This window comes from Pelophylax lessonae (genome assembly GCF_965119305.1).
Source record: "Pelophylax lessonae genome assembly, chromosome: 5".
In the NCBI taxonomy this organism is placed as follows: Eukaryota; Metazoa; Chordata; class Amphibia; order Anura; family Ranidae; genus Pelophylax; species Pelophylax lessonae.
In genome coordinates this window covers 328,370,241-328,393,406 of record NC_138772.1, presented here as the reverse complement: position 1 = coordinate 328,393,406, position 23,166 = coordinate 328,370,241, and the positions used below count along the sequence as shown (strand labels likewise).

General features: G+C 41.8%; 1 protein-coding gene across 1 annotated transcript in view; it reads right to left on the bottom strand.

The window, feature by feature from the left end:
• Window positions 1-23,166, bottom strand: part of LOC309556510 (uncharacterized protein) — a gene marked incomplete at its 5' end in the record, with an annotated part of 148,846 nt that overhangs the window by 76,530 nt on the left and 49,150 nt on the right. The window contains 6 exons of the mRNA XM_082258959.1: window positions 8,764-8,850; window positions 8,969-8,980; window positions 9,767-9,844; window positions 13,896-14,289; window positions 15,521-15,644; window positions 16,371-16,679. Of these exons, the coding sequence (XP_082115085.1) occupies window positions 8,764-8,850; window positions 8,969-8,980; window positions 9,767-9,844; window positions 13,896-14,289; window positions 15,521-15,644; window positions 16,371-16,679 (1,004 nt within the window). The remainder of the gene's footprint in view (window positions 1-8,763; window positions 8,851-8,968; window positions 8,981-9,766; window positions 9,845-13,895; window positions 14,290-15,520; window positions 15,645-16,370; window positions 16,680-23,166) is intronic.

Sequence of the window (23,166 nt, the reverse complement as noted above, 5' to 3'; positions counted from 1 at the left end):
TGGGTGCCTCGAGGGTCGCCAACTGGTCGGATGTCAAAGTGGGAAAGTCAATAGAGTCCAGAAAGTCATGCATGTCAGTGCAGTCAGCAGGGGCCTTAGAGGTGTAAAGTGTACTAAAAAATGATCGGAAACACTGTGTCACCGCAGCAGGATCAGTGATCTCATTACCCAGGTCATCCTTTAAAGTAATAACTACCGGGGGCCTATCCTCACAATGGACTAAATATGCGAGGAGTTTCCCCGCCCGCTCTCCATGTGCAAACAGATTCTGCTTCTGAAAAAACATCTTAGATTTCGCCTTCTCATATTCAAGTTGGGAAAGGACTTTAGAGGTCAATTTATACTGGGATTCATGTGTCGGAGTCGGGTCCGCCATAAAGGCCTGTTCAGCTTCAATTAGATTTGTCGTTGCCCTGGAGATCTCCTCGGCAGCCCGCGCTCTAACAGCTTTGATTTTGGAAATCATAGTGGATCTGGCGAACAGTTTAAATGCCTCCCACACCGCAGCCGGGGAGGCAGTGCCCTCATTATCAGAGAAGAATTGTGTCCAGGTCCCCTCAATGTCGTTCCCATCAGACACCAAGGGGAGCCAGGCGGGATTCAGGCGCCAGGCCGGGGGAGGTCTATTGCAGGGCAAGGACAACAGTATCCAAAAAGGGCAGTGATCAGACAGAGTCCGTGGGGCGAAGCCCGCCGCCAGTAACCTGGGGAGCAGGGTTCGAGACAACAATATCAGATCAATGCGTGACATAGAATGGTGTGCAGCCGAGAAGCAGGAGTACGCACGCTGAGCGGGGTATTTGCTGCGTCAGGAGTCGGCCAAACCAAAGCTCTCCAACAATCGGGAGAACCTGGTCGGGGACGACCCCGGCGGCGCCTGGGAGGCGCCACCGGATCTATCCAGACCCGAGTCCATCACATTGTTAAAGTCGCCCAGCCAGATCACCGGGGCCCCCGGGCATTGTGCCATAAACGCCAATCCCTCCATTATTACCACAGTAGAGTAAGGGGGGGGGCACATAGAAAGCCATCAGCAGCATCAATTCCCCATAGACTGACGTTTTGAGAAAGACATATCTACCCATTGGGTCAACCTGAGATCCTAGGAGCTGGAAATGTACCGATTTGGCCACCAGAAGCGCCACACCCCTGGAGTGCGAGCTATATGCTGAGTGCTGCACCCAGCCAACCCAGGGCCGTTTGAGAGACTGCTGTACGCGGCCCTCCAAATGTGTCTCCACCAGTACTATAATGTCAGCCCGGACACGGCGTAAAACATTAAAGACAGCCGTCCGTTTAATCTTATCGCGCATACCCCTGACATTCCACGTCAACAATTTCAATGCGGCCATGGCAGGGGTAATACGGAGCGTGGAGCGGAGGCTCCCAGGATCTCAGGCAATAAGGCCACAGAACTAACAATTCCACGGTCATACACTAGCATTAATAAACGGCAGCAAAAGAGCAGGCAGTTATTACTTGAAGTCAATGTGCATAGAACAGAAACAGTATAGAGATTGTACCAAATATAAACTGTAAACAATGGTAATACCCCAATCCCCCCTCCCTGCCCTGCACCAACCCCAACTTGTGCGGGCATGTTCCCAAACAAGCGCCTCAACCAGAACAGGCCCACATGCGACTGGTAAAGAGCAAAATCAGGAGGCCAGGGACCCCCAGGATAGTCAGCAAAAATACAGCAAAATACAACTAGGATAAGCAAGGGGGCCCGGGGGCCCAGGTCCAACAGAAGTCGCAAGGGGCAACAGGGGAGTTGGGCACAAACACACGCCTGAGCGGGTGTAGGGGGCGAAAACCAACAGGTGTATCGCTGGGTAGCAAAGCCTATGGGCAGGTGGAAATCCATAGGAAGAGAACAGAAAAGTCAGTTCCATCTGTGGAGCTAGGACGCTCCGCCGGTCAAACACATGAGCAGCAGTTCAGGGAAATGAGGGGGGAGGGGGGGGAAGGGGGATGCAAAGTCTTGAGTTCCGCAGGATCTACAAAACCCCCTCCACCTCTGCAGCAGTGAAAGGCATAGGCAATCAGGGAGAAAGTATCATGAAGTCGCCAGGGCAAGGTGGTCAGGCTCTAGCTTCCAGTCCTTCTAACCAGGAGATGGCGGCTTCCGGATCCTCAAAGAAGTGGGCTCGGTCCTCACCCTCCACTCTAAGACGGGCCGGGTACAACATAGAGTATTTGATATTCTTGATACGCAGCCTGCGTTTGACCTCCAAAAAGCTCTTGCGGCGCCTCTGGACCTCAGCAGAGAAGTCGGGGAAAATCGCTACTTTGTGATTTCCAAATGGAATGTTCCCCTTAACTCTGGCCAGGCGTAATATGGCATCCCTGTCCCGATAGTTCAGGAATTTAGCGATGAATGTGCGGGGGGGTGCACCCTGAGGGGGGGGACGCCCTGAAAGGCGATGTGCACGTTCCACAACAAAAGTGGGTGAGAAGGATTCTCTGCCATATGTCTGAGTGAGCAATTGTTCCAAATAGGATGAGGGGTCTGCACCTTCAGAGCCCTCCGGGAGGCCAATGAACCGCAGGTTACAGCGGCGCAGCCTATTCTCCATGTCATCTTGTTTTTGAAGGATAAGGTGTACTTGTTGCTGCAGCCTGTCTGAGGAGCTTTGCAATGGGGGGAGGGAGTCTTCCACCTCGCTAATTCTGTGTTCAGCCTCACCAACTCTGTCCCTTAGCTTCTGCATATCCTGACGCATCAATGATATATCTACATTCACCTCCTCGATTTTAGTTGTCAGCATGGTCTGGCAAGTGGCAATCGCTTCCAATACCTTGGATGTAGCAGGGCTCTCAGGCTCCTCCACCACGAGCGACGGGCCGGCGCCATCTTGGATCGGGGCCTCCTTCTCCAGCCTCCGGAATGCAGCTAGTTTTGCCGCAGCTTCAGAGCCTTTCTTCGGCGGAGACATGCGGAGGTCGGTGCCGCGGGTGTGTGGGAGGTGAAGGGAGGATTATCGTGCCCGGAGGGCTACAGGATTAGCGGTAAAGGATATCGGTCCGGCGGAGCTCCTCTCACACACGTCCTCTTACATGCTGCGCCAGGCCACGCCCCTCCATTTTATTGGGATTTATTGTTATAGACAAACAGAAAGTGGCACACGGCGATCAGGGATGAGACGTGTCCAATCACAGCCGGGCACAAACATCAACAAACTCGGTAACTGCCTGTTATTGAGTTCTCCTCCTCACACACTAATCCAGTGTGAGGAGGAGATTGCGGTAACAGGCAGTTACCGATTACAGTGCATAATAAAACACACACAGATTGCTCAGTAATAAAGAGTACCTGTCACAGCCCATCAGAGTACCTGTCACAGCCCATCAGAGTACCTGTCACAGCCCATCAGAGTACCTGTCACCAGCCCATCAAAGTACCTGTCACCAGCCCATCAAAGTACTTGTCACAGCCCATCAAAGTACTTGTCACAGCCCATCAGAGTACCTGTCACTAGCCCATCAGTGTATCTGTCACAGCCCATCAGTGTATCTGTCACAGTCCATCAGAGTACCTGTCACCAGCCCATTAAAGTACTTGTCACAGCCCATCAGAGTACCTGTCAAAGCCCATCAGAGTAACTGTCACCAGCCCATCAAAGTACTTGTCACAACCCATCAGAGTATCTGTCACAACCCCTTAGAGTACCCGAGTACCTGTCACAGTCAATAAGACTACCTGTCACCAGCCCATCAGAGTACCCGAGTACCTGTTACCAGTCCATCAGAGTACCCGACTACCTGTCACCAGCCCATCAGAGTACCTGTTTTCAGCCCAGAGTAACTGAGTACCTGTCTCCAGTCCAGAGTACCCGAGTACCTGTCTCCAGTCCAGAGTACTCCAGCCCACCAGAGTACTTGAGTACCTGTCTCTAGCCCAGAGTACCCGAGTACCTGTCTCCAGCCCATCGGGGTACCCGAGTACCTTTATCCAGCCCATCAGGGTACCCGAGTACCTGTCTCCAGCTCAGAGCACCCGAGTACCTATCTACAGCCCATCAGAGTACCCGAATACCTGTCACAAGCCAAGAGTACCCGATTACCTGTCCACAGCCCATCAGAGTACCCGAGTACCTGTCTCCAGCCCAGAGTACCCGAGTACCTGTCTCCAGCCCATCAGAGTACCCGAGTACCTATCTGCATCCCTGCAGAGTACCTATCTTCAGACCATCAGAGTACTCCAGCCCAGAGTACCCGAGTGCCTGTCTCCAACCCATCAGAGTACCCATGTACCTGTCTCCAGCCCAGAGTACCCGAGTACCTATCTGCAGACCATCAGAGTACCCGAGTACCTGTCTCCATCCCAGAATACCAAAGTATCTATCTGCAGCCCATCAGAGTACCCGAGTACCTATCTGCAGCCTATCAGAGTACTCGAGTACCTGTCTCCAGCCCATTAGAGTACCCATGTCCAGCCCATCAGAGTACACAAGTACCTATCTGCAGCCCATCAGAGTCCCCAAGTACCTGTCTCCAGCCCATCAGAGCAATGAATAAGCACTTTTGTCTGAAACGCGTCTGATGAACATTGTGGTTCTCCTGTGTGTCGTGTTTTAAGCCTGTGAGTATGGAATACCAATAAACCAAGGATTTTTTACTACTCTGGATGTGCCGCACCTCTCTTTCTGTTATACAGCCCATCAGAGTACCCAAGTACCTATCTGCAGCCCTTTAGAGTACCTGAGTACCTATCTGCAGCCCATGCTTAATGGAATATACGTTGGGGTGTTTGCTTTCCCAAATGGGGTCATTTTGTGGGTGTTTCCATTGTCCTGGTGCTCCAAGGCCTTCAAAAGTGTGATAGGTAGTAATGAAATTATATGTGTAATTTATGCTCCTAGAACGCCTGAAGGTGCTCCCTGAATGTTGGACCTCTGTATGTGGCCAAGTTGCGTAATAATCTCACACATGTGGTATTGCCATACTCAGGAGGAGTAGCAAAATGTATTTTGGGGTACATTTACAAGTATGCATATACTGTGTGTGAGAAATTACTGGATATTATAACAATTTTGAGTAAAAAAAAAATATGTATTTCTTCATTTTCCCCAGAATTGTAGGAAAAAAACTCACCATGCCTCTTACCAAATACCTTGGACTGTCTACTTTCCAAAAAGGAGACATTTGGGGGGTATTTGTACTGTCCTGACATTTCAGGGCCTCAAGAAATTGAATAGGCCATCAGTACATCAGGTGTGATTAGGTGTGATACATTTTCAATGATTGGCACCATACCTTGTAGACTCTATAACTTTCACACAGACTAAGTAATATCCTCTAATTTGTTTTGTTTTTTTTTTTACCAAAGATATGTAGCAGTATAAATTTTGGCCCAAATTTTTGAACAAAAATTACTTATTTGCAAAATTTTACAATAGAAGCTAAAAAAAGAAGTGTTTTTTTTTTTAAATGTTCGCACTTTTTTACCTTTATCGCGAAAAAATAAGTGGTGGTGATTAACCACTTGCCGACCGCCGCACGACTATATGGCGGCGGTCAGCCCCTCCTGGGCAAAGTGACGTATGGGTATGTCACTCGCCCACGAGCCTGTAGGGGGCGAGCACGCGCCGCCAGCCCCGCTCGTTCGCTAACTAACCAATGTCCGCCGGTCACTCGCGATCTCGCTCAGGAGAGGGAGAAAGGCAGACAGCTGATGTAAACACAGCTGTCTGTCATTCTCCCTTAGATCATGACAGCTATGTAGGATCGCATGTCTCTGTTATGATCTAACAAGCCACACCCCTTGACAGTTAGAATCACGCCCCTAGGGACACATTTAACCCATTGATCACCAATAAAGTTAACCCCTTCCCTGCCAGTGTCATTTTTACAGTAACAGTGCATATTTATAGCACTGATTACTGTAAAAATGTCACTGGTACCCCCAAAAGTGTCAAAAATGTAAGTCAGGGGTCTGATCTGTCCGCCACAATGTCGCAGTCCCGCAAAAAAAATCGCAGATCGCCGCTATTACTAGTTTAAAAAAAAAAACAATAAAAAGGACATAAATCTTTCCCGTAGTTAGTAAACGCAATAACTTTTGCGCAAACCAATCAAAATACGCTTATTGCGATTTTTTTTACCAAAAATATGTGGCAGAAAACAAATTGGCCTAAAATGTTAAAAAATTTTGATTTTTACATTTTTTTTGAGAATTCCATATAAAAAATGTGAAAAATATTGTTTTTTTTTTCAAAACTGTCACTCTTTTTTAATTTATAGTGCAAAAAATAAAAATCACACAGGTGATCAAATACCACCAAAAGAAAGCTCTGTTTGTGGGGAAAAAAAGGTCATTTGGGTACAACGTTGCACGACCACGCAATTGTCCATTAAAGTTACGCAGTGACGAATTGCAAAATAGGGCCTGGTCTTTAAGCAGCCAAATCCTCTGGGGCTTAAGTGGTTAAATACCACCAAAAGAAAGCTCGATTAGTTTGGAAAAAAAATGTAAAAAAAATTTGTTTGGGTACAGTGTTGCATGACTGAGTAATTGTCATTCAAAGTGTGAGAGCACTGAAAGCTGAAAATTGGTCTGGGCAGGAAGGGGGTGAAAGTTCCCTGGTTAAAAGCACAGATAAAATAATTTATAAGCTTACATGCACCATTTTATATTGTCATAAAAGCTTTTTCATTGTCTTCAATGTGCCATTCTAGGGAATTCAACCACTCCAAAGAGAGTTGATAGGTCAGCTGTAGTTTCCAATTCCTTTAGGACACATCATAGCCCTCTCCTGCAGCTCCTGGAGCAAGATCACAAAAGCCTATTTTCCAGCCCCAAGGTACCATACAGGAGTGTACAGCGTGAGACTGTTGAACTGATAGTTGAGGGCAGGATTTTGCTTGAAAAGCTATTAAATGTTGTTATTTTTCCAGCATCTGCAGCAGAACTGTGTACAAGGTTTCTCATGGAAATACCTAGTAATATTTCTATGGTGTTTTTGTCCGGATAGAGGGAGAGGTCTATGGGGCCATTGGAGATCATAGTAATAGGGCACAAAATCAAACAAAACATGTATAATATTTCAAGGGGAAAAAGGGGACAGGGTCTTTTTAACATAACACAAAAAAACCAAGATATACGGTAATGTTGGAACCAATGAGAAATCAGTTTATAAACCAATTTTAAACATTTAATACAGAAATATATAATATCAGTAAAAGTGTTTTTGTAAATCCACGTATTTTGAAAATAGTAATTATTTTTAATAATAAAAATTGGTTTTAATAAAATTAATTTTTATATTAATATATTAAAAATAAAGATTTTTAAGATGTAAACAATATAAAATTGTATAGTAACGCCACCCTAAATAATTTTAAAAAACTTCATTTAATAAAGAGTTATTTATTATTGAGAAAGCATTAAACTATTTACATATGTACATAATTTCCAATAAATATAGCATATAGTATTAACACATGTTATGAGAGCTAACCGCTATTAAGCTAGGGGAGAATGTTTTTTAAAAAAAACTTGAGTTTCGCATAGATATTTTTTCATGGCTTGTTAAGTACAATAACATTGCGGGGACACGGAGTCACTTCCAGTTTCCGGGTAGAGCCTATGGGCGGAGATGGGCGGAGTGCAGAGCGGCAGCTCCGGCATATAAGATCTGGGCTAGACGTGTGACTCCACCTCTGAAGACGTCTAACCAATGACGAAACGCGTTAGGTGGAACGCACGTCGTGACGTCATACGTGCTCGAGTGGAACGCAAGCCGGAACTACCGCTCTCCACTGCCTGAGCTCACGTGTATGACGGTCCTGTCCGTTTGTTTGTCACTGCTTGGATTGATCATGGTTTGCCTCACCTTTTGCTGCAAATTTGGACCTTGGATGTGCATGAAACCTGATTGTACTCACCTATTGGAATTTTTTATGGATTTGTACCGTTGAAGTGTGCGGGGTGTGTGAAATAAATTTATTGGAAAAACAATACCACACTATCCGTTTATTCCCCCATCACGGCTTGTGATTGGAGGTGATTTACAGGGGAAGCACATCCTATGAATTGGATCGTGGTTGGAGGAGACAAATCCTATGGTGGAAGTCTAACCGGAGTGGCTGTCTACACCCAGGGAGAGGAAATCCGAACCTGGAAAGGATCTTCTACTAAGCACGGTTGGTTCTAATGTCGTAAGACATATAGGACCCACAGTATCTGGTGAGTGGGCATTTCATTTATTTTTCACGGTGAAGGAAGCACCAAAGAAGTCAAGGAAGAAGCACCAGCACTTTAGTCACCCAAGTTGTGTTTGGACTTATTTTTATTAATTGATCAATTTATCACCATACACTGGATGGACATTTATTTATGAGTGGTTTATTAATTTATTAATTAATTTATACACTATTTATATTTATCAGTGTATTTGATTTATTTATTTTGGGCATTGTATTTTTAGCAATTAGTGTAATTTATGAATTTCCACTAGGGAGAAAACAGCAAGCGCTATAGGTATCACTAATGTGATTACTTTTCTTTCATCACTGGCACCCGCACTTTATATAGCAGCTGCTATTAATTTATTAATCACAGAATTTATTTATTTACACATTATTTATTCATACCAGGTTTCTGAAACAACCTCTTTGGCGTGCTAATATACATAGTATATTTTTTCTATATAAACCATCTACCTAGCAAACATTGATTGGTTGTCACTCGTTAAAATATGCTAATGCTTTCTGCAATATAAAAAAAAGCAACGTTCCAGTATGATAGACTTTGCTTACCTTGGAACCAGGAAATCCGGGGAAACCAATTTCACCAGGCAGACAGTTGCAACTGATTGCTATGGCATTCTCACCCAAATCTGCACACTTGATTTGTAAAAAAAAGAAAGAAAGGGAGAACAATTGTGAATAAATATTGCTTAAAATGATAACCAAAGTAATAAGAGTTTGTTAGCTATGAATATGCATTAATTTGAGTACTTACCCGCTCATCTTTCTGCATTAATAAAAAAAACAAAAAGAGATCAATAGTTAATATTTTCAACACAACTTTTCCTAAAACCATTTTATCAGGAGCTTTGTGTTTTCATTATTGTATGTTGAATAAAGTAATATAATAGTAATATAGTAATATAAAGTAATATACTAAGAAACAGAAGTATTTTCTAACTTACAACATCATTTATGTACAGTACCATTAATACATGATTAAAGTAATGGTGTAATATAGCTTATGAAGCAACATCATTTTGAGGAGGATACATTTTTATGAGAAAGTATCATGGACAAGATAAAATACCCTATTTTTAGTAAATTGTATTTATTGGTGAATAGAGAACAATGTATTCATCCATTACCATCCTTGTACATCAGCCTATTCTTACAAATAGGAGGCTTGATATGGAGAAAAACATTCTGTATCCAGTTAAATTAATCAAACTGCTCCCATTTCTTGAAATTCATAGGTATAAATCTGGATACCACTTAGCATTCTATCTTTGACAATAATTTATTATAACATCATCTGAAGGATTCTCTGGTCTAGATTATATTTTGAGCTCACTTCTAATCATTACCTTTACCTTACTACCTTACTTTTAGAGATAACTATGTTCATTGAACAGTACTGACCTGAATTGTTCTGGCATCATACTAGGTTGTACTGAGGGTGAATCCTGAAACCCCAGCTCCATGGTCACGGTCTCACAATTTTAATTTAGCTAGATACAGATTTTTAAATATGAACCAAAAAATGATTGTCCAGGATCTCCATAATACTTACCACATCAGTCAATTCACAACATAAGGTATCACTGGCCCTTCCTGCATCTGCTGAAAGTTCAAGTTGCTGGATGTCAACCTACACCAGAAAACCATAATTATATGACCAGTGGAAATCTTGTGGTGTTCTTATAATTACATCTTAAAGAAGAATGTAAAATGTGATACATAGAGGGGGAAATTTACTAAGACTGAATCTGGAACAGCTCTGCGTGGCAACCAATCAGCCTCTAGCTTCTGTTTGTTCAGTTAAGCTTTGAAAATGAAAGCCAGGAGCTGATTGATTGCTATGCACAGCTGCTCCAGATTGTTGTGTCTGCCCCAGTGTAAGTAAATCCCTCCAACCACCCTCCTATTTTAATTTATTGTCCATGTATCATTCTTGTTAGAAACACTTATTAGATTAGGGTGGTAAAACCAGGAATGGGAGCCTACACAGTTAAAGAACAGAGATCTCATTAGAGTTTGTCCTCCACCCATCATTTCCTCAACTTTAATTTAGTATGCAAAATGCTGGGTGAAGGCCTGGACGTTTTATGAAATCTATGCAAAAGCCAAGTACTGTAGTGTTTGGCCTAGGAAATTGCAGCATTATTAAAGTGTGAAAAAAAAAGACTTTATGAAATAAAAACTTTAAATAAACGAATACTGGGTGCATGACTGTACTCCCTTAGTCATTCAGCACTTTGTGTAACTTGAACTCACAGTGTAGCATGATTACAGTGGTAAAGAAAATAGAATTTTTGTAAGAACTTACCGTAAAATTGTTTTCCCTGAGTGCTCTTACAGACGCAGCTCTGGAAGGTTTCTTCACTAATGGGCTATGTGCGCCCTCTTCAGGATTATCCTGAAGAGGGCGCTCATTACCCATTCATGAAGAAACATTGAAAGTTGCATCTGTCACAAGACGTAAGAGAAAATTGGATTTTGTAAGAACTTACCGTAAAATCCTTTTCTCAGAGGCCTCTGACAGACGCAGCTTTCAATGTTTCTTCACGAATGGCTAATGTGCGCCCTCTTCAGGATACTCTTGAAGAGGGCGAACATAACCCATTAGTGAAGAAACCTTACAGAGCTGCGTCTGTCAGAGGACTTAAGAGAAAAGACTTAGTGATGTAAAAACTTTTTAATAAAAGTATGGGGTGTATATCTCTACTCCTTGAGAAATTTAACAGAGTATGTAATCTGATGTCCCTGCTATTCAGGTCTGCTTTTTAACAGCCACTTTTGGAGCTGTAGTGCCTATGATACCAATAGCACTGCAGCCCTGTTTCTGACTGTCTCACAGCAGTAGTTGAGAGCCAGGGGAGGCTTCTCGTCAGCTCTGGTCACATGACACAGTCGAGGGGACTTCCCTCGCATTAAACATCTGGTAAGAAGAAGGAGCTCTCCACTGGGGGTGTATGTACTGAGGGTGTCTGTTCTGAGGGGGTTGGTAAAGGCAGGGGTCTGTACTGAGGTGCAGTGGCCTGTGCTTTACCCACTTCTGAGCCCTGCACTCTTCATGTGAAGCACTCCTGAAGATGTAGGTACAAGTACTGCAGCATATGTGTGCTGTGTATATAGTGGGCTAAGGTCCTTTTAAACCATGACCTTTTAAACCTCTCCCATCTCCATCACTCGTCACACCACAAAATGGCCTACTTGATTACTATAATTATTTTTTATTTGTGCAAGTTTAGGGGGGGGAGTGTTGAGAAATGATTGGCCCTGGATGCCAAATACACTAGGTACACCACTGCCTAAACTTCATCTTTTTCTGGATATAAGTAGAAAATGTACTGTATTTACTTTTTCTTTTTAGCCCTCAACATAATATATAAACACCTATACATAAAAAAATGATATTCCTTTTAAAGAGTAGTCTGTTTGTTGAGAGAAAAAAAAAACATACCCTTTGGGTGATTGTAGGTGGATAGTAAACTGCGCTAACCCTATAATGGAGGATAGGAAATCCTACCACTTGTAATGGTTATGTGGCAAGAGTCACGCAAATAACAAAAATACACTCGCTGGGTAAAATAGACTGGTGCCCTTTGCAGACTGGGGTGCCTCACGGCTGTTCCTAATGTTTGCTTGTGTAACTCGCGCTTTACCCGGAAGTGGGAAGACGGCGTGCGGTTCAAGTGAGGGCCCAGATCGAGGCAGCGTGCGTTGCAACTTAACGCGTTTCATCATAGAAATTACGTCATCGGAAGTCATTATTGTTGGATTACATTGCACTATATTTTTGCTGGTTTATCTTGCACCTTAATAATTGATTTATTTATTGAGTAACTAATATTAGCACCTTTGCACTATACATTTTATGAAGGCATTTGTAATCATTTGTGGCACTTTACTGCTGATTTTTATTGCACCTTAATAATATTTTGAGTATATTGATGGTACAATTCTTTAAATATGATTCAATTTTATTTTTTCACACAGCACAAGGTAGAAACACCTTGACACGTTGTTATATACACCTTGCATGGTAAAATATACTCTTGCCACATAACCATTACAAGTGGTAGGATTTCCTATCCTCCACTATAGGGTTAGCGCAGTTTACTATCCACCTACATTCCCAACAATTACCCATTGTTTTGAACTAGCAGCTTCCCTTTCTATATATTTAACAACTTTATCCACATTGGATATTCCAGTGGCGCAAGTAATTTAACAAATTTATCCTTTGGGTGATTACATGGTGTTGCATGGATTTTACCAACTTTGTTTTAGATTTCTATTGGTTTCTGTTCTGAAGAAAATGCTGTATGTTGTGTGCAGAGTGAATCTGAATGGGAGTGACTTTTTCGTTATAAATCACTAGGAATGTTCTAATGAGGAAAGAGGCGGGGTCTGCATCCCTTTAGAAGTAATTAACCCATTGGGAGTATCTCACCAAATTTATATTTCTATTGCAAACGATGCTTAAAGTTTGACTTGAATGTTAGTGCAGACTTCTAGGAAAATCGGTGAGCCAATCACACAAACAACAAATAACATTTCTGAAGAAGTCTATTGAATTTCACAGAATCTTACAGCATCTAAAGATTAAAAAGGAAAGGTAATTTTTCAGAACATTAAATTACAATATGGCTTGTGTAGAAATTGTTTATGCTATTTTAATATTGTTTTTATTTGCTATATTTTTTTCTGTGAAAATAGAGTTTCCCATTAAAGTATAGGATTAGAATGTTCAGCAAATTGACAAACAAATGACAATATAAAGTTCAAGTAGAAATTCACCTAATTTTAGGTGTCCTTTATCCCATGTCAGGTATATTTTACACATTATTTAACTGTAAGAACAATAATATAAAATACACAAAGTACACAGCAAGTGTCTTCTGTGGGTTGATTTACTAAAACCTGGGCACCGACAGTATGCAAATTTGCGTCAGGTGGGCCTCAGCATTGAGCAGCCACATATTTGTGTACCAATTTGCAGACACAGCTGTGCCAAAAGTGGGCGTCCTGCGAGCTCTCGGCGCAGTTACCTGCGGTTAACGGAAAGCTCCCAATCGCCATCACAGCCAATCACGGCAGTCACATGATCATAAACCCCGCCCTACCTCCCGGCATCTGAAACCTCTTAAAGTGCTGGGAGGTGCCAGTGCAAAGGGGCTAAGGGCAAATAGACTGTTAACTCTGCAAGGGAATTTGCCCCAGAGCCTAGTGAATGAGGTGAGGGTCTGCTGATTTTGATCATCCAATCATGTGCAAGCAAAAATACTGTTTTTTAATTTACCTACAGGAGACAGTATTCTTTGCAAAATGAAATTTTACCACATTTACTAGCTCTTAGTAAAATTCCCTTGCAACGTGAACAGCCTATTTGCCTATATTAAATCAATCCCAGTTCATGCAATGTTCGAACTCTAGTCAAAATGTATATATATTATTGGATGCCCTAACAATGATTAGTGTCAAGCTGATTTGTAAAGTTTCAGACATGAAATTAAATATATTTCTATATTCCTTTATGTTGTTGCAGCCTACTTATCAGAGATACATTTGGAAAATGTACAGTATATTGTCTAAGTACAGGTGTGAGGGGGGGTTAGACCTTGATCATCATTTCTCCTTAGCTTATTATCAGCTGACTAAAAAGTGTCAGAGATTTTAAACATATCATAACTTACATTAGCTGTGGTATCATCCTTTATCCTGCGAGCCAGGGTACTGATTCCATCTGTCTTTAGGGAACCATACAGGTTCACAGGAGAAGAACCAACTTGCTGACAGTCCACATACAAAGTGAGCTGATCTCTTCGAACACTCAAAGACAGCTTGTGCCATTTGCCATCGAACAGCTTCTCCACATTCTCAAACGTTGTTACCTTATCCCGTCCAGCTGCAGCTACATTGTACACATCTACTGCATTCATTTCCCCATACAGCCGAAGCCTAAACTGCTCAAGTCCATTCTTAGATTCCAGGTCAAACAGGTTCCATACATCTTCAGATGTCCTATCCTTTATTCTAATGGTGGAGGTTAGGGTGAACTCTTGGGGTACACCATATGGGAATAACAACCTGTATTGAAATCAAACACGCATAATTTTAAGGGTACTTAGAAATTAGGAAGTTTAGGATAGCTAGTCATTTAAACTGTTATAACTTTGCAAGTTTGCTAATGAAGGATGTAAAATGTCTTACTTCTTTCCAATGTCTAAACCTAACACTGACTTAGGAAGTCAGAATTTACATGAAGACCAGCATTTGGGGTTCTCCCAACACCAGACAATGCACAACAATATACCGGAGTTGTATGGTTAATAGGAACGTAAAAAACAATAGGGCTCTGTTATTTGCAAAAAAAATGTCAGTAATACCGCTCTAAGCCCTTACTTTTAATCAATCACCATAGGTACTGGTACAGCTCCCAAGCTCATTGTCACAAGAATTTGCAAGAATGCCAAATTCAGCTTAAATGTCAATTTTATTGCCATGAATAGCATGAAAGGTCTATACTAATTCCCACCTGGGATCCTCTGTCTCTGATGTGTTTTGCCCAAAACTTGGGCTTAATCATAAAGAAGACAGGATGAGGCAGGAACATTTATCCACTGATCCTTAAGAATGTGCTAAGCAGATCCAACTTTAAATACCTAAAATCCAAGTAAATGCAAACAACTGCATAGCACAATAATAGGATCAATGTGAATATGTTCCTGCCTCTCCCGGTTTCCTTTATGATTAAGCCCCAATTGTGGGCAAAACATGTCACAGAGAGAATTTTAGGTGGTCATTAGTATTGACTTTTCATGTCACTCATGAGGAAAAAAAATAGACTTTTAATTTGAATTTGCCCTGCAGTATTTGCTCCTTTTGATTTTTGCTCTTCTATTTGGAAGTCGTGCATTTTAAGTAGGTGGGTGACAGGGCCAATTCATGCATAATTCTAGTCCTAAATGGTTTTCATTAAAACATAAGTGACTGTGCACTGATGGACAAAGTAAATATGCTATAAATTCTTCTGCACAATTCTACAGTAACCTTCTGGTGTTAATTGCCTGTGCTTTTAATTACATTTGTAATAATTATAATTCAAAATTATAAAGAAAAATTAAGCAGTATAAAATTGAGTCCATGAACCTACTCGGGACATTCATCAAAAAGTAAAAACGACTTGTATTCCAAAGAACCAAAAGTTTATGAGGTACCTCAACCTCAGTGAAAAGCAAATGGAAGATTGTGTAAACAAAAACGAAAAACAGGCATTCACAAGTATTCTTCATTACAATGAAAAAAAAAGCACTGATACCTTGACTGTCTTGTTACATGAGCTCTTGTTCCAAACTGATATGCCTTCAGATTGTTTTGTGTTCCTGTTATCATCCGAACTCCAGATATGCTGCCCACTCGAAATTCTTCTATCAAATTTGTAGCTACAAAAAATGGCAGAAAAGATGAATATGTAAGGGATTGTATTAGGTAGGCCATACACCATTATTCGGATGGGGTATCTACCTGTCCTTGAACATGTACCAACACAAAATAGTGACCGACATGCAGGTAACCCAACCTTTCTTTTCAAAAAGTGGAAAACCACCACACACAATATTGAGGACTTTTGGTGCTTATCTGCATGAACATCTGCATCTTGGAGCATAGCCTGTGAAGATGGAGTGAGAACTGCACTTTACAGTATAATTTAAGGAGCAGTAATGAGAATTTGTAATAGCTAGAAATGCTAGAGAACGTAATAATGTTTCTAGGGCACACAGTGCAGTGCAGTCCTTGCAAGCTACATTCTACCTACATACTAAAAAAAATGGTTTGGTTTTGTTTATCAGGCACATTAATTATTTCTGCAATAAAATTGTCTCTACAAGATATTACAATAATAGTATCTAAATTATTGTATATTTCTTTGTACAGTTAATAAAATCACAAAGTGTACATTGGTGTGTTATGTGGTAATGGTCATTATCCAAACACAATGTCTGTTCTTGACTTGTCATATGCTAAATCAATACAGTTTTTCTTTAAAAAAAGAATCAAGTTTGTCTTTGTTCAACTCAGCTTCAACTTTATTACAAGAAAAAAGTGTTTAAAAAAAAAAAAAATTGCCAACTGAAAAAAAAAAAGAAATCAGAAATGAATATAGATACCTTCATCCTGGAAGGAAACATCAGGTGCTGAGAGAATATCTTCATTTGCCCTTGGAGTAGTCTGGCGGTGATATGGAAGCCTTGTTGTAATTGTAGTAACATCTCTTGCTGCAAAATATGACTCTGTAGGAGAAGGATAAGGTTCTGATTCTTCTGTTACAAGCTGAGTATCTGGATAGTAGCCAGAAAATGTAACTTCATTAGATGGAACATCTGTTCCAGTAATTAAATAGTCATCTACTGAAGGGTATCTATTATGAGGACCTCTTTCATATTCTGAATATATCTCCTCCTGGAAGTCATTGTCACCTAGTGGTAGAGAACAGAAAAACATCAGATGTCAGCTATCTTTTTAAGGTGCCGAAAGAAAAAAGCATTTTATATGTTACTTAGTTATCAAGGATACATTCTATCATGTGTTTTTTTTTTGTTATTGAATGTTCACATATTTCCTAGGTAAAGAATGATACATTTCATCCACAAGTTGGTAAAATAGTGATATTTACAGTGACAACATCAAGTCAACATCAAGGCACTAAACATGAAGACCACCATGGCATATCATACTGGTGTGAAAAGTTCTCTCAAATCAATTGAATGTGAAGATAAAGAAAAGGAACAAATAAGAACAAAAAATTGTTCCAGCAACGTATGCAAAAACATACAGTATGTAATACAGCTGATGGATTTGATATTTGCTTATATATTTCTGATAGCCCTTAGAGCTCCCAAAGAACTCCTCAAATTTCTGTAGCAGATAATTTTTTCTATCTCAGCCTTCCTAAAGGACATTTCATAATTTGCAGAATGTTTTGGTATGTGTCTCTTTGTTGGATTCTATATCCATTTTTCTTTGTAAGAAAAAGAATATACAGTCTTCATCTAGGTGGAGATATTTTCAGAGGGGAGTTGGACAGCCATGCTTTTGTATTGCAAGCTGCCAAGGCTGAAGGTCATATTCCTGTTGTAGGATGTAGCCCTTTCTAAGTATCCAAAGAGTAGTACTGGTCTAGGGTCAAAATTGAATCTGTAATTCCGGATCCCTGCTCCATTCGGCAGTTGCTCTCTGAAATCATTACATACAAAGCAAGGTCAGCAGTGATACATTAAAAAATTACGTTGCTGAGTGTCTACGCACTGGAGTACAGGAGGGAAGAAGAGAGCGCTGGCTGCCAGGAGTGCGATGGATAAGGTAAGTAAAACAGTTTTTTAATGTTCCAGTGGGAAAACACAAGCATTTAACCCTTGCAGTGTGGGGTATTTACCTCCCTTCTTCCTAGAAATGGTTGTACGGGGTCATCAGGGAATCCAGAATATCTGGCAGGAGGGTTTTGTACAATTCAAATGTGTAGGTATAGGGGACTGGGGATTAGTTACATGCTATATGTATAATGAACTCTGTGATTTCCTCAGGTGTTATTTTAGTAATAAGTTTAGCTAGGTGTTTTACTGTAGTGTGGGTAGAGGAACTTTAAAGATTAATTTAAGATAACTGCCTCTACAAACTGTTTATAAAAGGTATTAAGCCTGAATTTATTTGTGCTGGGGGGTTATGTGTTGTGCTTGAATTGTCATTATATTGAGGTATGTGTGTTGGTTTAAAGTGTCCCATGTAAGGTGTCCTGCCTTGCTGCCAAATCTATGGAATCCAAGTATAGTAAAGGCATCTCTAAATAGTTGAATTCTATGTAAACATTAATCAAATTGGTGCTTTGCTTAATCCCACTGTTGTCTTGCAACTGTAAAATGGTTTAGATTAAGAATCTGCTTGGTGTCAATGGAATTGGCTAGCCAACTGATATTTTCTTTTACATTTTTTTTGGCAGTCATATAAGATATAGTTGTCCCCCTTAAAGAAGAGACTATCCTAACAATACAGATTGGATGATGTTTTATGTTATTTGTTAAATTCAATTTATTTTTTACCTTTTACACATATGGAAATAGGAATGTAGTCATATATCGCTATATTGTGAATTTCAAGGTTTTCCATGAAATCTAAAAACAAATAAGTGACTGGAAGGTAGTCTAGACTTGCAAGGGAGGGCTATAGAAAGGAATTAAATTCTTTATTTATGGGGTGGTGTAGTCTCCACTCATTTATACATGAGACAAACCTGTGGAGGGCCTAGATCCAAGTTGGTTTCTGGTCTCTCTTCCATCTGTCCTTATCAACACACAGCACTGTACACGAGGTCGCATTATATAATACTAAATAATACTATTATTAAGAAATTACAATATTATCACAATTATCATCCACAATCAACCACATTCTAAAAGTTATCTGCTGATATTCAAACAATTTTAAGGACAAGCTAGTTACCTCTAAGTAATACTAGCTAAAGAAAATATACTTCAAAAAAGGTAAAGGCAAAAAAGGTCAGGCCAAATATGGTATCCTTTAGGTTGCATGCAAAGACAGAGCTCTCTTTATTTTCACAAAATATGAGAGATTTTCCTGGTCTCCATATGATCACCAAAACACCTAACACCACTTCATCTATCTCTCAATATCTTGCCGGGAAGATGGCTGCAATGTAACTGAGCTCCGGGATATCTCAGCTCTACCCAGCGGCTATAAGCTGTTGTAGTAACCTCTTCCTCTCCCTCTCCCAACCTTGTACCGTTACAAGACAAGGACTGCTTTCTACTCACCGGAACAGCAAGTACAAACTCCCAATCTCTGGAGACCCATCTGATGGACTGTGGACGATGTCATTATGGTCACCCATCTCTCATCAATCTGGTAAATTATATCTATGCATATTACTGACTCTAAGACATACCTATTACAGCAGTATCCCTGAATGCACATGGGCTTAATAGCCCCTTTAAACGCAGGGCTGCCTGGAACTAGGCTTTGAAACTACATGCAGATGTCTTCTTTATCAAGGAGACCCACTTTAGTTCAACCAAGTCTTCGCATTGTTCCCATCGACTCCAGCTAAAAAAAAATGGTGTTCTTATAGCAATAATAACTATAGCAATGTTTTATACACACTAGTCAATCTGTACGCTCCAAATGCTGGTCAAAAAAATGTTTTGAATACCCTCTATAAAAAGGTAGAGAAGGTTCAGAAGGGTTCTCTCTTATTGGTGGGAGACTTTAACACCATAATCGACTGTTCATTAGCTGTCTCAAAGTCCACCAAACATACGAGACCATCGCTACAAAACTTTATGAGGAAAAATCTCCTCTATAATCCAAGGCGATGCACGCACGACACTGAAAGACATTATACTCACTTCTAAGCCCCGCGTGGATCATACTCCAGAATCAATCTCTTCCTCACAGATCTGAACCTATTACACAAAGTCCTTAAAGCAGACATAAAACAAATAACATGGTCAGACCATGGGCCCATTAGTTTGACACTAACAGAGGCCACAGAACCCTTTTTACGCTTCTGTGGCGTAACAACGCGTCTTTTTTTAATACTCGCTCTCATAGAGAAAGACTTAGTGCACATCTTGCTGAGTTTTTTCACAACAATCTTACTCAAGACTCCAAAATAATGAATGTATGGTGCGCACATAAGGCATACACAAGGGGATTGCTGATACAGTTAGAGGTGAGGGAGAAGAAACGTAGGTTGCAGTCCATTGAATCTACCCTTACCAAAATTCAAAATCTAGAAACACTACACAAACAAACACTTGACCCCTCCACTCTCAATGAACTGACAAAGCAAAAACAAGAACTAAAGCTTCTCATGCTTTCTGACCACAAGAGATTATTACATAGGCTTAAAGCCACCCATTATTCTCAAGGAAACAAAGCAGAAAACTCCTAGCTCATCAATTAAAAATTTGTCATATGAAAAAATCTGTAGCATATTTTCTGAAACCAGGAACCACTACGAAGATTCTACACCCAAAATATATTGCCAACTCATTTCGGAACTATTACTGTGCCCTTTATAACCTACAGAATGATTCCAATACCACACAAACCAAAAGAGATGAAATACACAGATACCTGACTTCCCTTAGACTTCCATCTTTAGATGAAGATACCCTGAAGGCCCTTAACTCACACATAGTGAAGGATGAAATCACTAAAGTCATCAACTCCCTTTCCAACAATAAATTACCAGGGGCAGATGGACTATCGTCAGAATATTATAAAATCTTCCAAGACATACTGACCCCTCACTTACAACAAGTATTTAAAGCGGCTGCAACCTCCGGATGTCTCCCTGATGAAATGCTTAAAGCTATTATTATTACACTGCCAAAACCAGGGAAGGAGCCCACATCCCCCCAAAATTTACATCCCATTTCACTCTTAACCACTTTAATACAGGGCACTTCCCTCCCTTCCCGCCCAGGCCAATTTTCCCCTTTTAGCGCTGTTGCATTTTGAATGACAATTGCGCGGTCATGCAACACTGTACTTACACCACATTTATATCATTTTCCCCCCACAAATAGAGCTTTCTTTTGGTGGTATTTGATCACCTGTGCGATTTTTACTTTTTGCTAAACAAAAAAAAAAAAGACAGAAAAGTTTGAAAAAAAAAAAAAAGTTTTTTTGTTTATGTTATACAATTTTGTAAATAAATAAGTTTTTTCCTGCACTGATGAGCACTGATGAGACTGCACTGACAGGCACTGATGAGGAGGCAATGATGGGGTGGCACTGATGGGGTGGCACTGATGGGGTGGCACTGATAGGCGGCACTGATAGGCGGCACTGATAGGCACTGATATGTGGCACTGATAGGTAGCACTGATATGCAGCATTGGTGGGCACTGATAGGCGGCACTGCTGGGCACTGATAGGCGGCATTTATGGGCACTGATAGGCGGCACTGATGGGCACTGATAGGTGGCACTGACAGGCACTAATGGGCACTGATAGGCAGCACTGGTGGGCACTGATGGGCACTGATGGGCGGCACTGATCGCCACTGACGGGCGGCACTGATGGGCACTAATGGGCACTGATAGGCAGCACTGGTGGGCAATAATGGGCACTGGTGGGCGACACTAAAGGATGGCAATGATGGGCACTTGTGGGCAGCACTGATAGGGAGGACACTGGTGGGCATCACTGATGGGGAGGGCAATGGGGGGCTCCCTGAGCCCTGATTGCCATCCCTGGTGGCCATAGTGGGCATCCCTGGGGTCATAGTGGGCATCCCTGGGGTCATAGTGGGCATCCCTGGTGGTTCTAGTGGCATCCCCCCCCCGAGGGTCTGCACTGGTAATCAATGATCTGATTACCAGTGCCGACCCCCCCCCTGTCAGGGGAGCCGCCGATAGGCGCTCCTTTACTCGTGCCTGTCAGGCACGAACTAAGGAAAGCCGATCAACGGCTGTTCCTGTTTTACTATGTGACCAGCCGTGATTGGACACGGCTGATCACATGGTAAAGAGCCTCTGTCAGAGGCTCTTTACCGAGATCGGAGGTGCAGGGTGTCAGACTGACACCTCGCATCACCGATCGCCGCTCTGCGCGCCCCCGGGGGGCGCCCAGAGCGGTGTTATCCTGCCGCCGTCATATGACGTCCGGTCAGGATAACTCAACCACATTCCCGCCGTCATTTTGTAATAGGGCGGGCGGGAAGTGGTTAAACACAGATCTAAAAATTTTTGCAAAAGTTATAGCAAACCGACTAGCTGAAATCACCCCCTCATTAATCGATATGCACCATGTTGACTTCATAAAAGGCCGACAAGCCTCAGATGACACTAGGAGAACGATTAACCTCCTCATAACAATGGAAACTAAGAGAAGGCCAGCAGCGTTCTTAACACTAGACACTGAAAAGACATTAGTCCGGGTCTATTGGGGGTATCTTAACCACTTCAATACAGTGCCCTTTCACCCCCTTCCTGCCCAGGCCAATTTTCAGCTTTCAGCACTGTCACACTTTGAATGACAATTGCGCCGTGATGCCACACTGTACCCATATGACATTTTTATCACACAAATAGAGCTTTCTTTTGGTGGTATTTAATGTTTTTTTTTATTTTTTACTAAAAAACCAGAAAAAAGACAGAAAATTTTGAAAAAAAAAAGTTTTTCTTTTTTTCTGTCAGTAAATTTTGAAAATAAGTAATTTTTCTCCTTCACTGATATAAGCTGATGAGGCAGCACTGATAGGCTGCACTGATGAGCACTGATAGGTGGCACTAATGGGCACTTGAAGGTGGCACTGATGAGCGGCACTGATGAGCACTGACGGACAGCACTGATGGGCGGCACTGATGGACACTGATAGGCAGCACAGATGAGCAGGCACTGACGGGCACTGGCTGGCAGCACTATGGGCACTGATGGTGGGCACTGTTTTTTTACTTTTCTGTAATCAGGGCACTGATGATCAGTGCCCTGATTACCTGTCCTAGACTCCCCTTTGAGGAGGAGCCACTGATCGGCTCTCCTCACCACACACCCTGACAGTGTGAGGCGAAGAGAGCCGATAAATGGCACTTCCTCATTTACATGTGACTGGCTGTAATTGGACACAGCCGATCACGTGAGTAAAGAACGTCATTGGCTCTTTACCAAGATCGGGGTCATGCCGTGTCCTAGCAACATGGCGCAGCCATGTTAGCCGCACTGCGTGCCCCTGCAGGCTTGCAAGAGGGGCCATGCAGGGGCGCTGTCATATGACATCGTCCCAGACAGAGAGCAGCACCGCTCCGCCATCATTTGACAGTGGGCGGGCGGCAAGTGGTTAAGGAAACCCCCCATATCTTCGGCTTATGAGGTCCTATTTTTACCGCCATCTCAGCGCTATACTCCCATTCTTCCGCTCAAGTATATACATCTAACACCTTG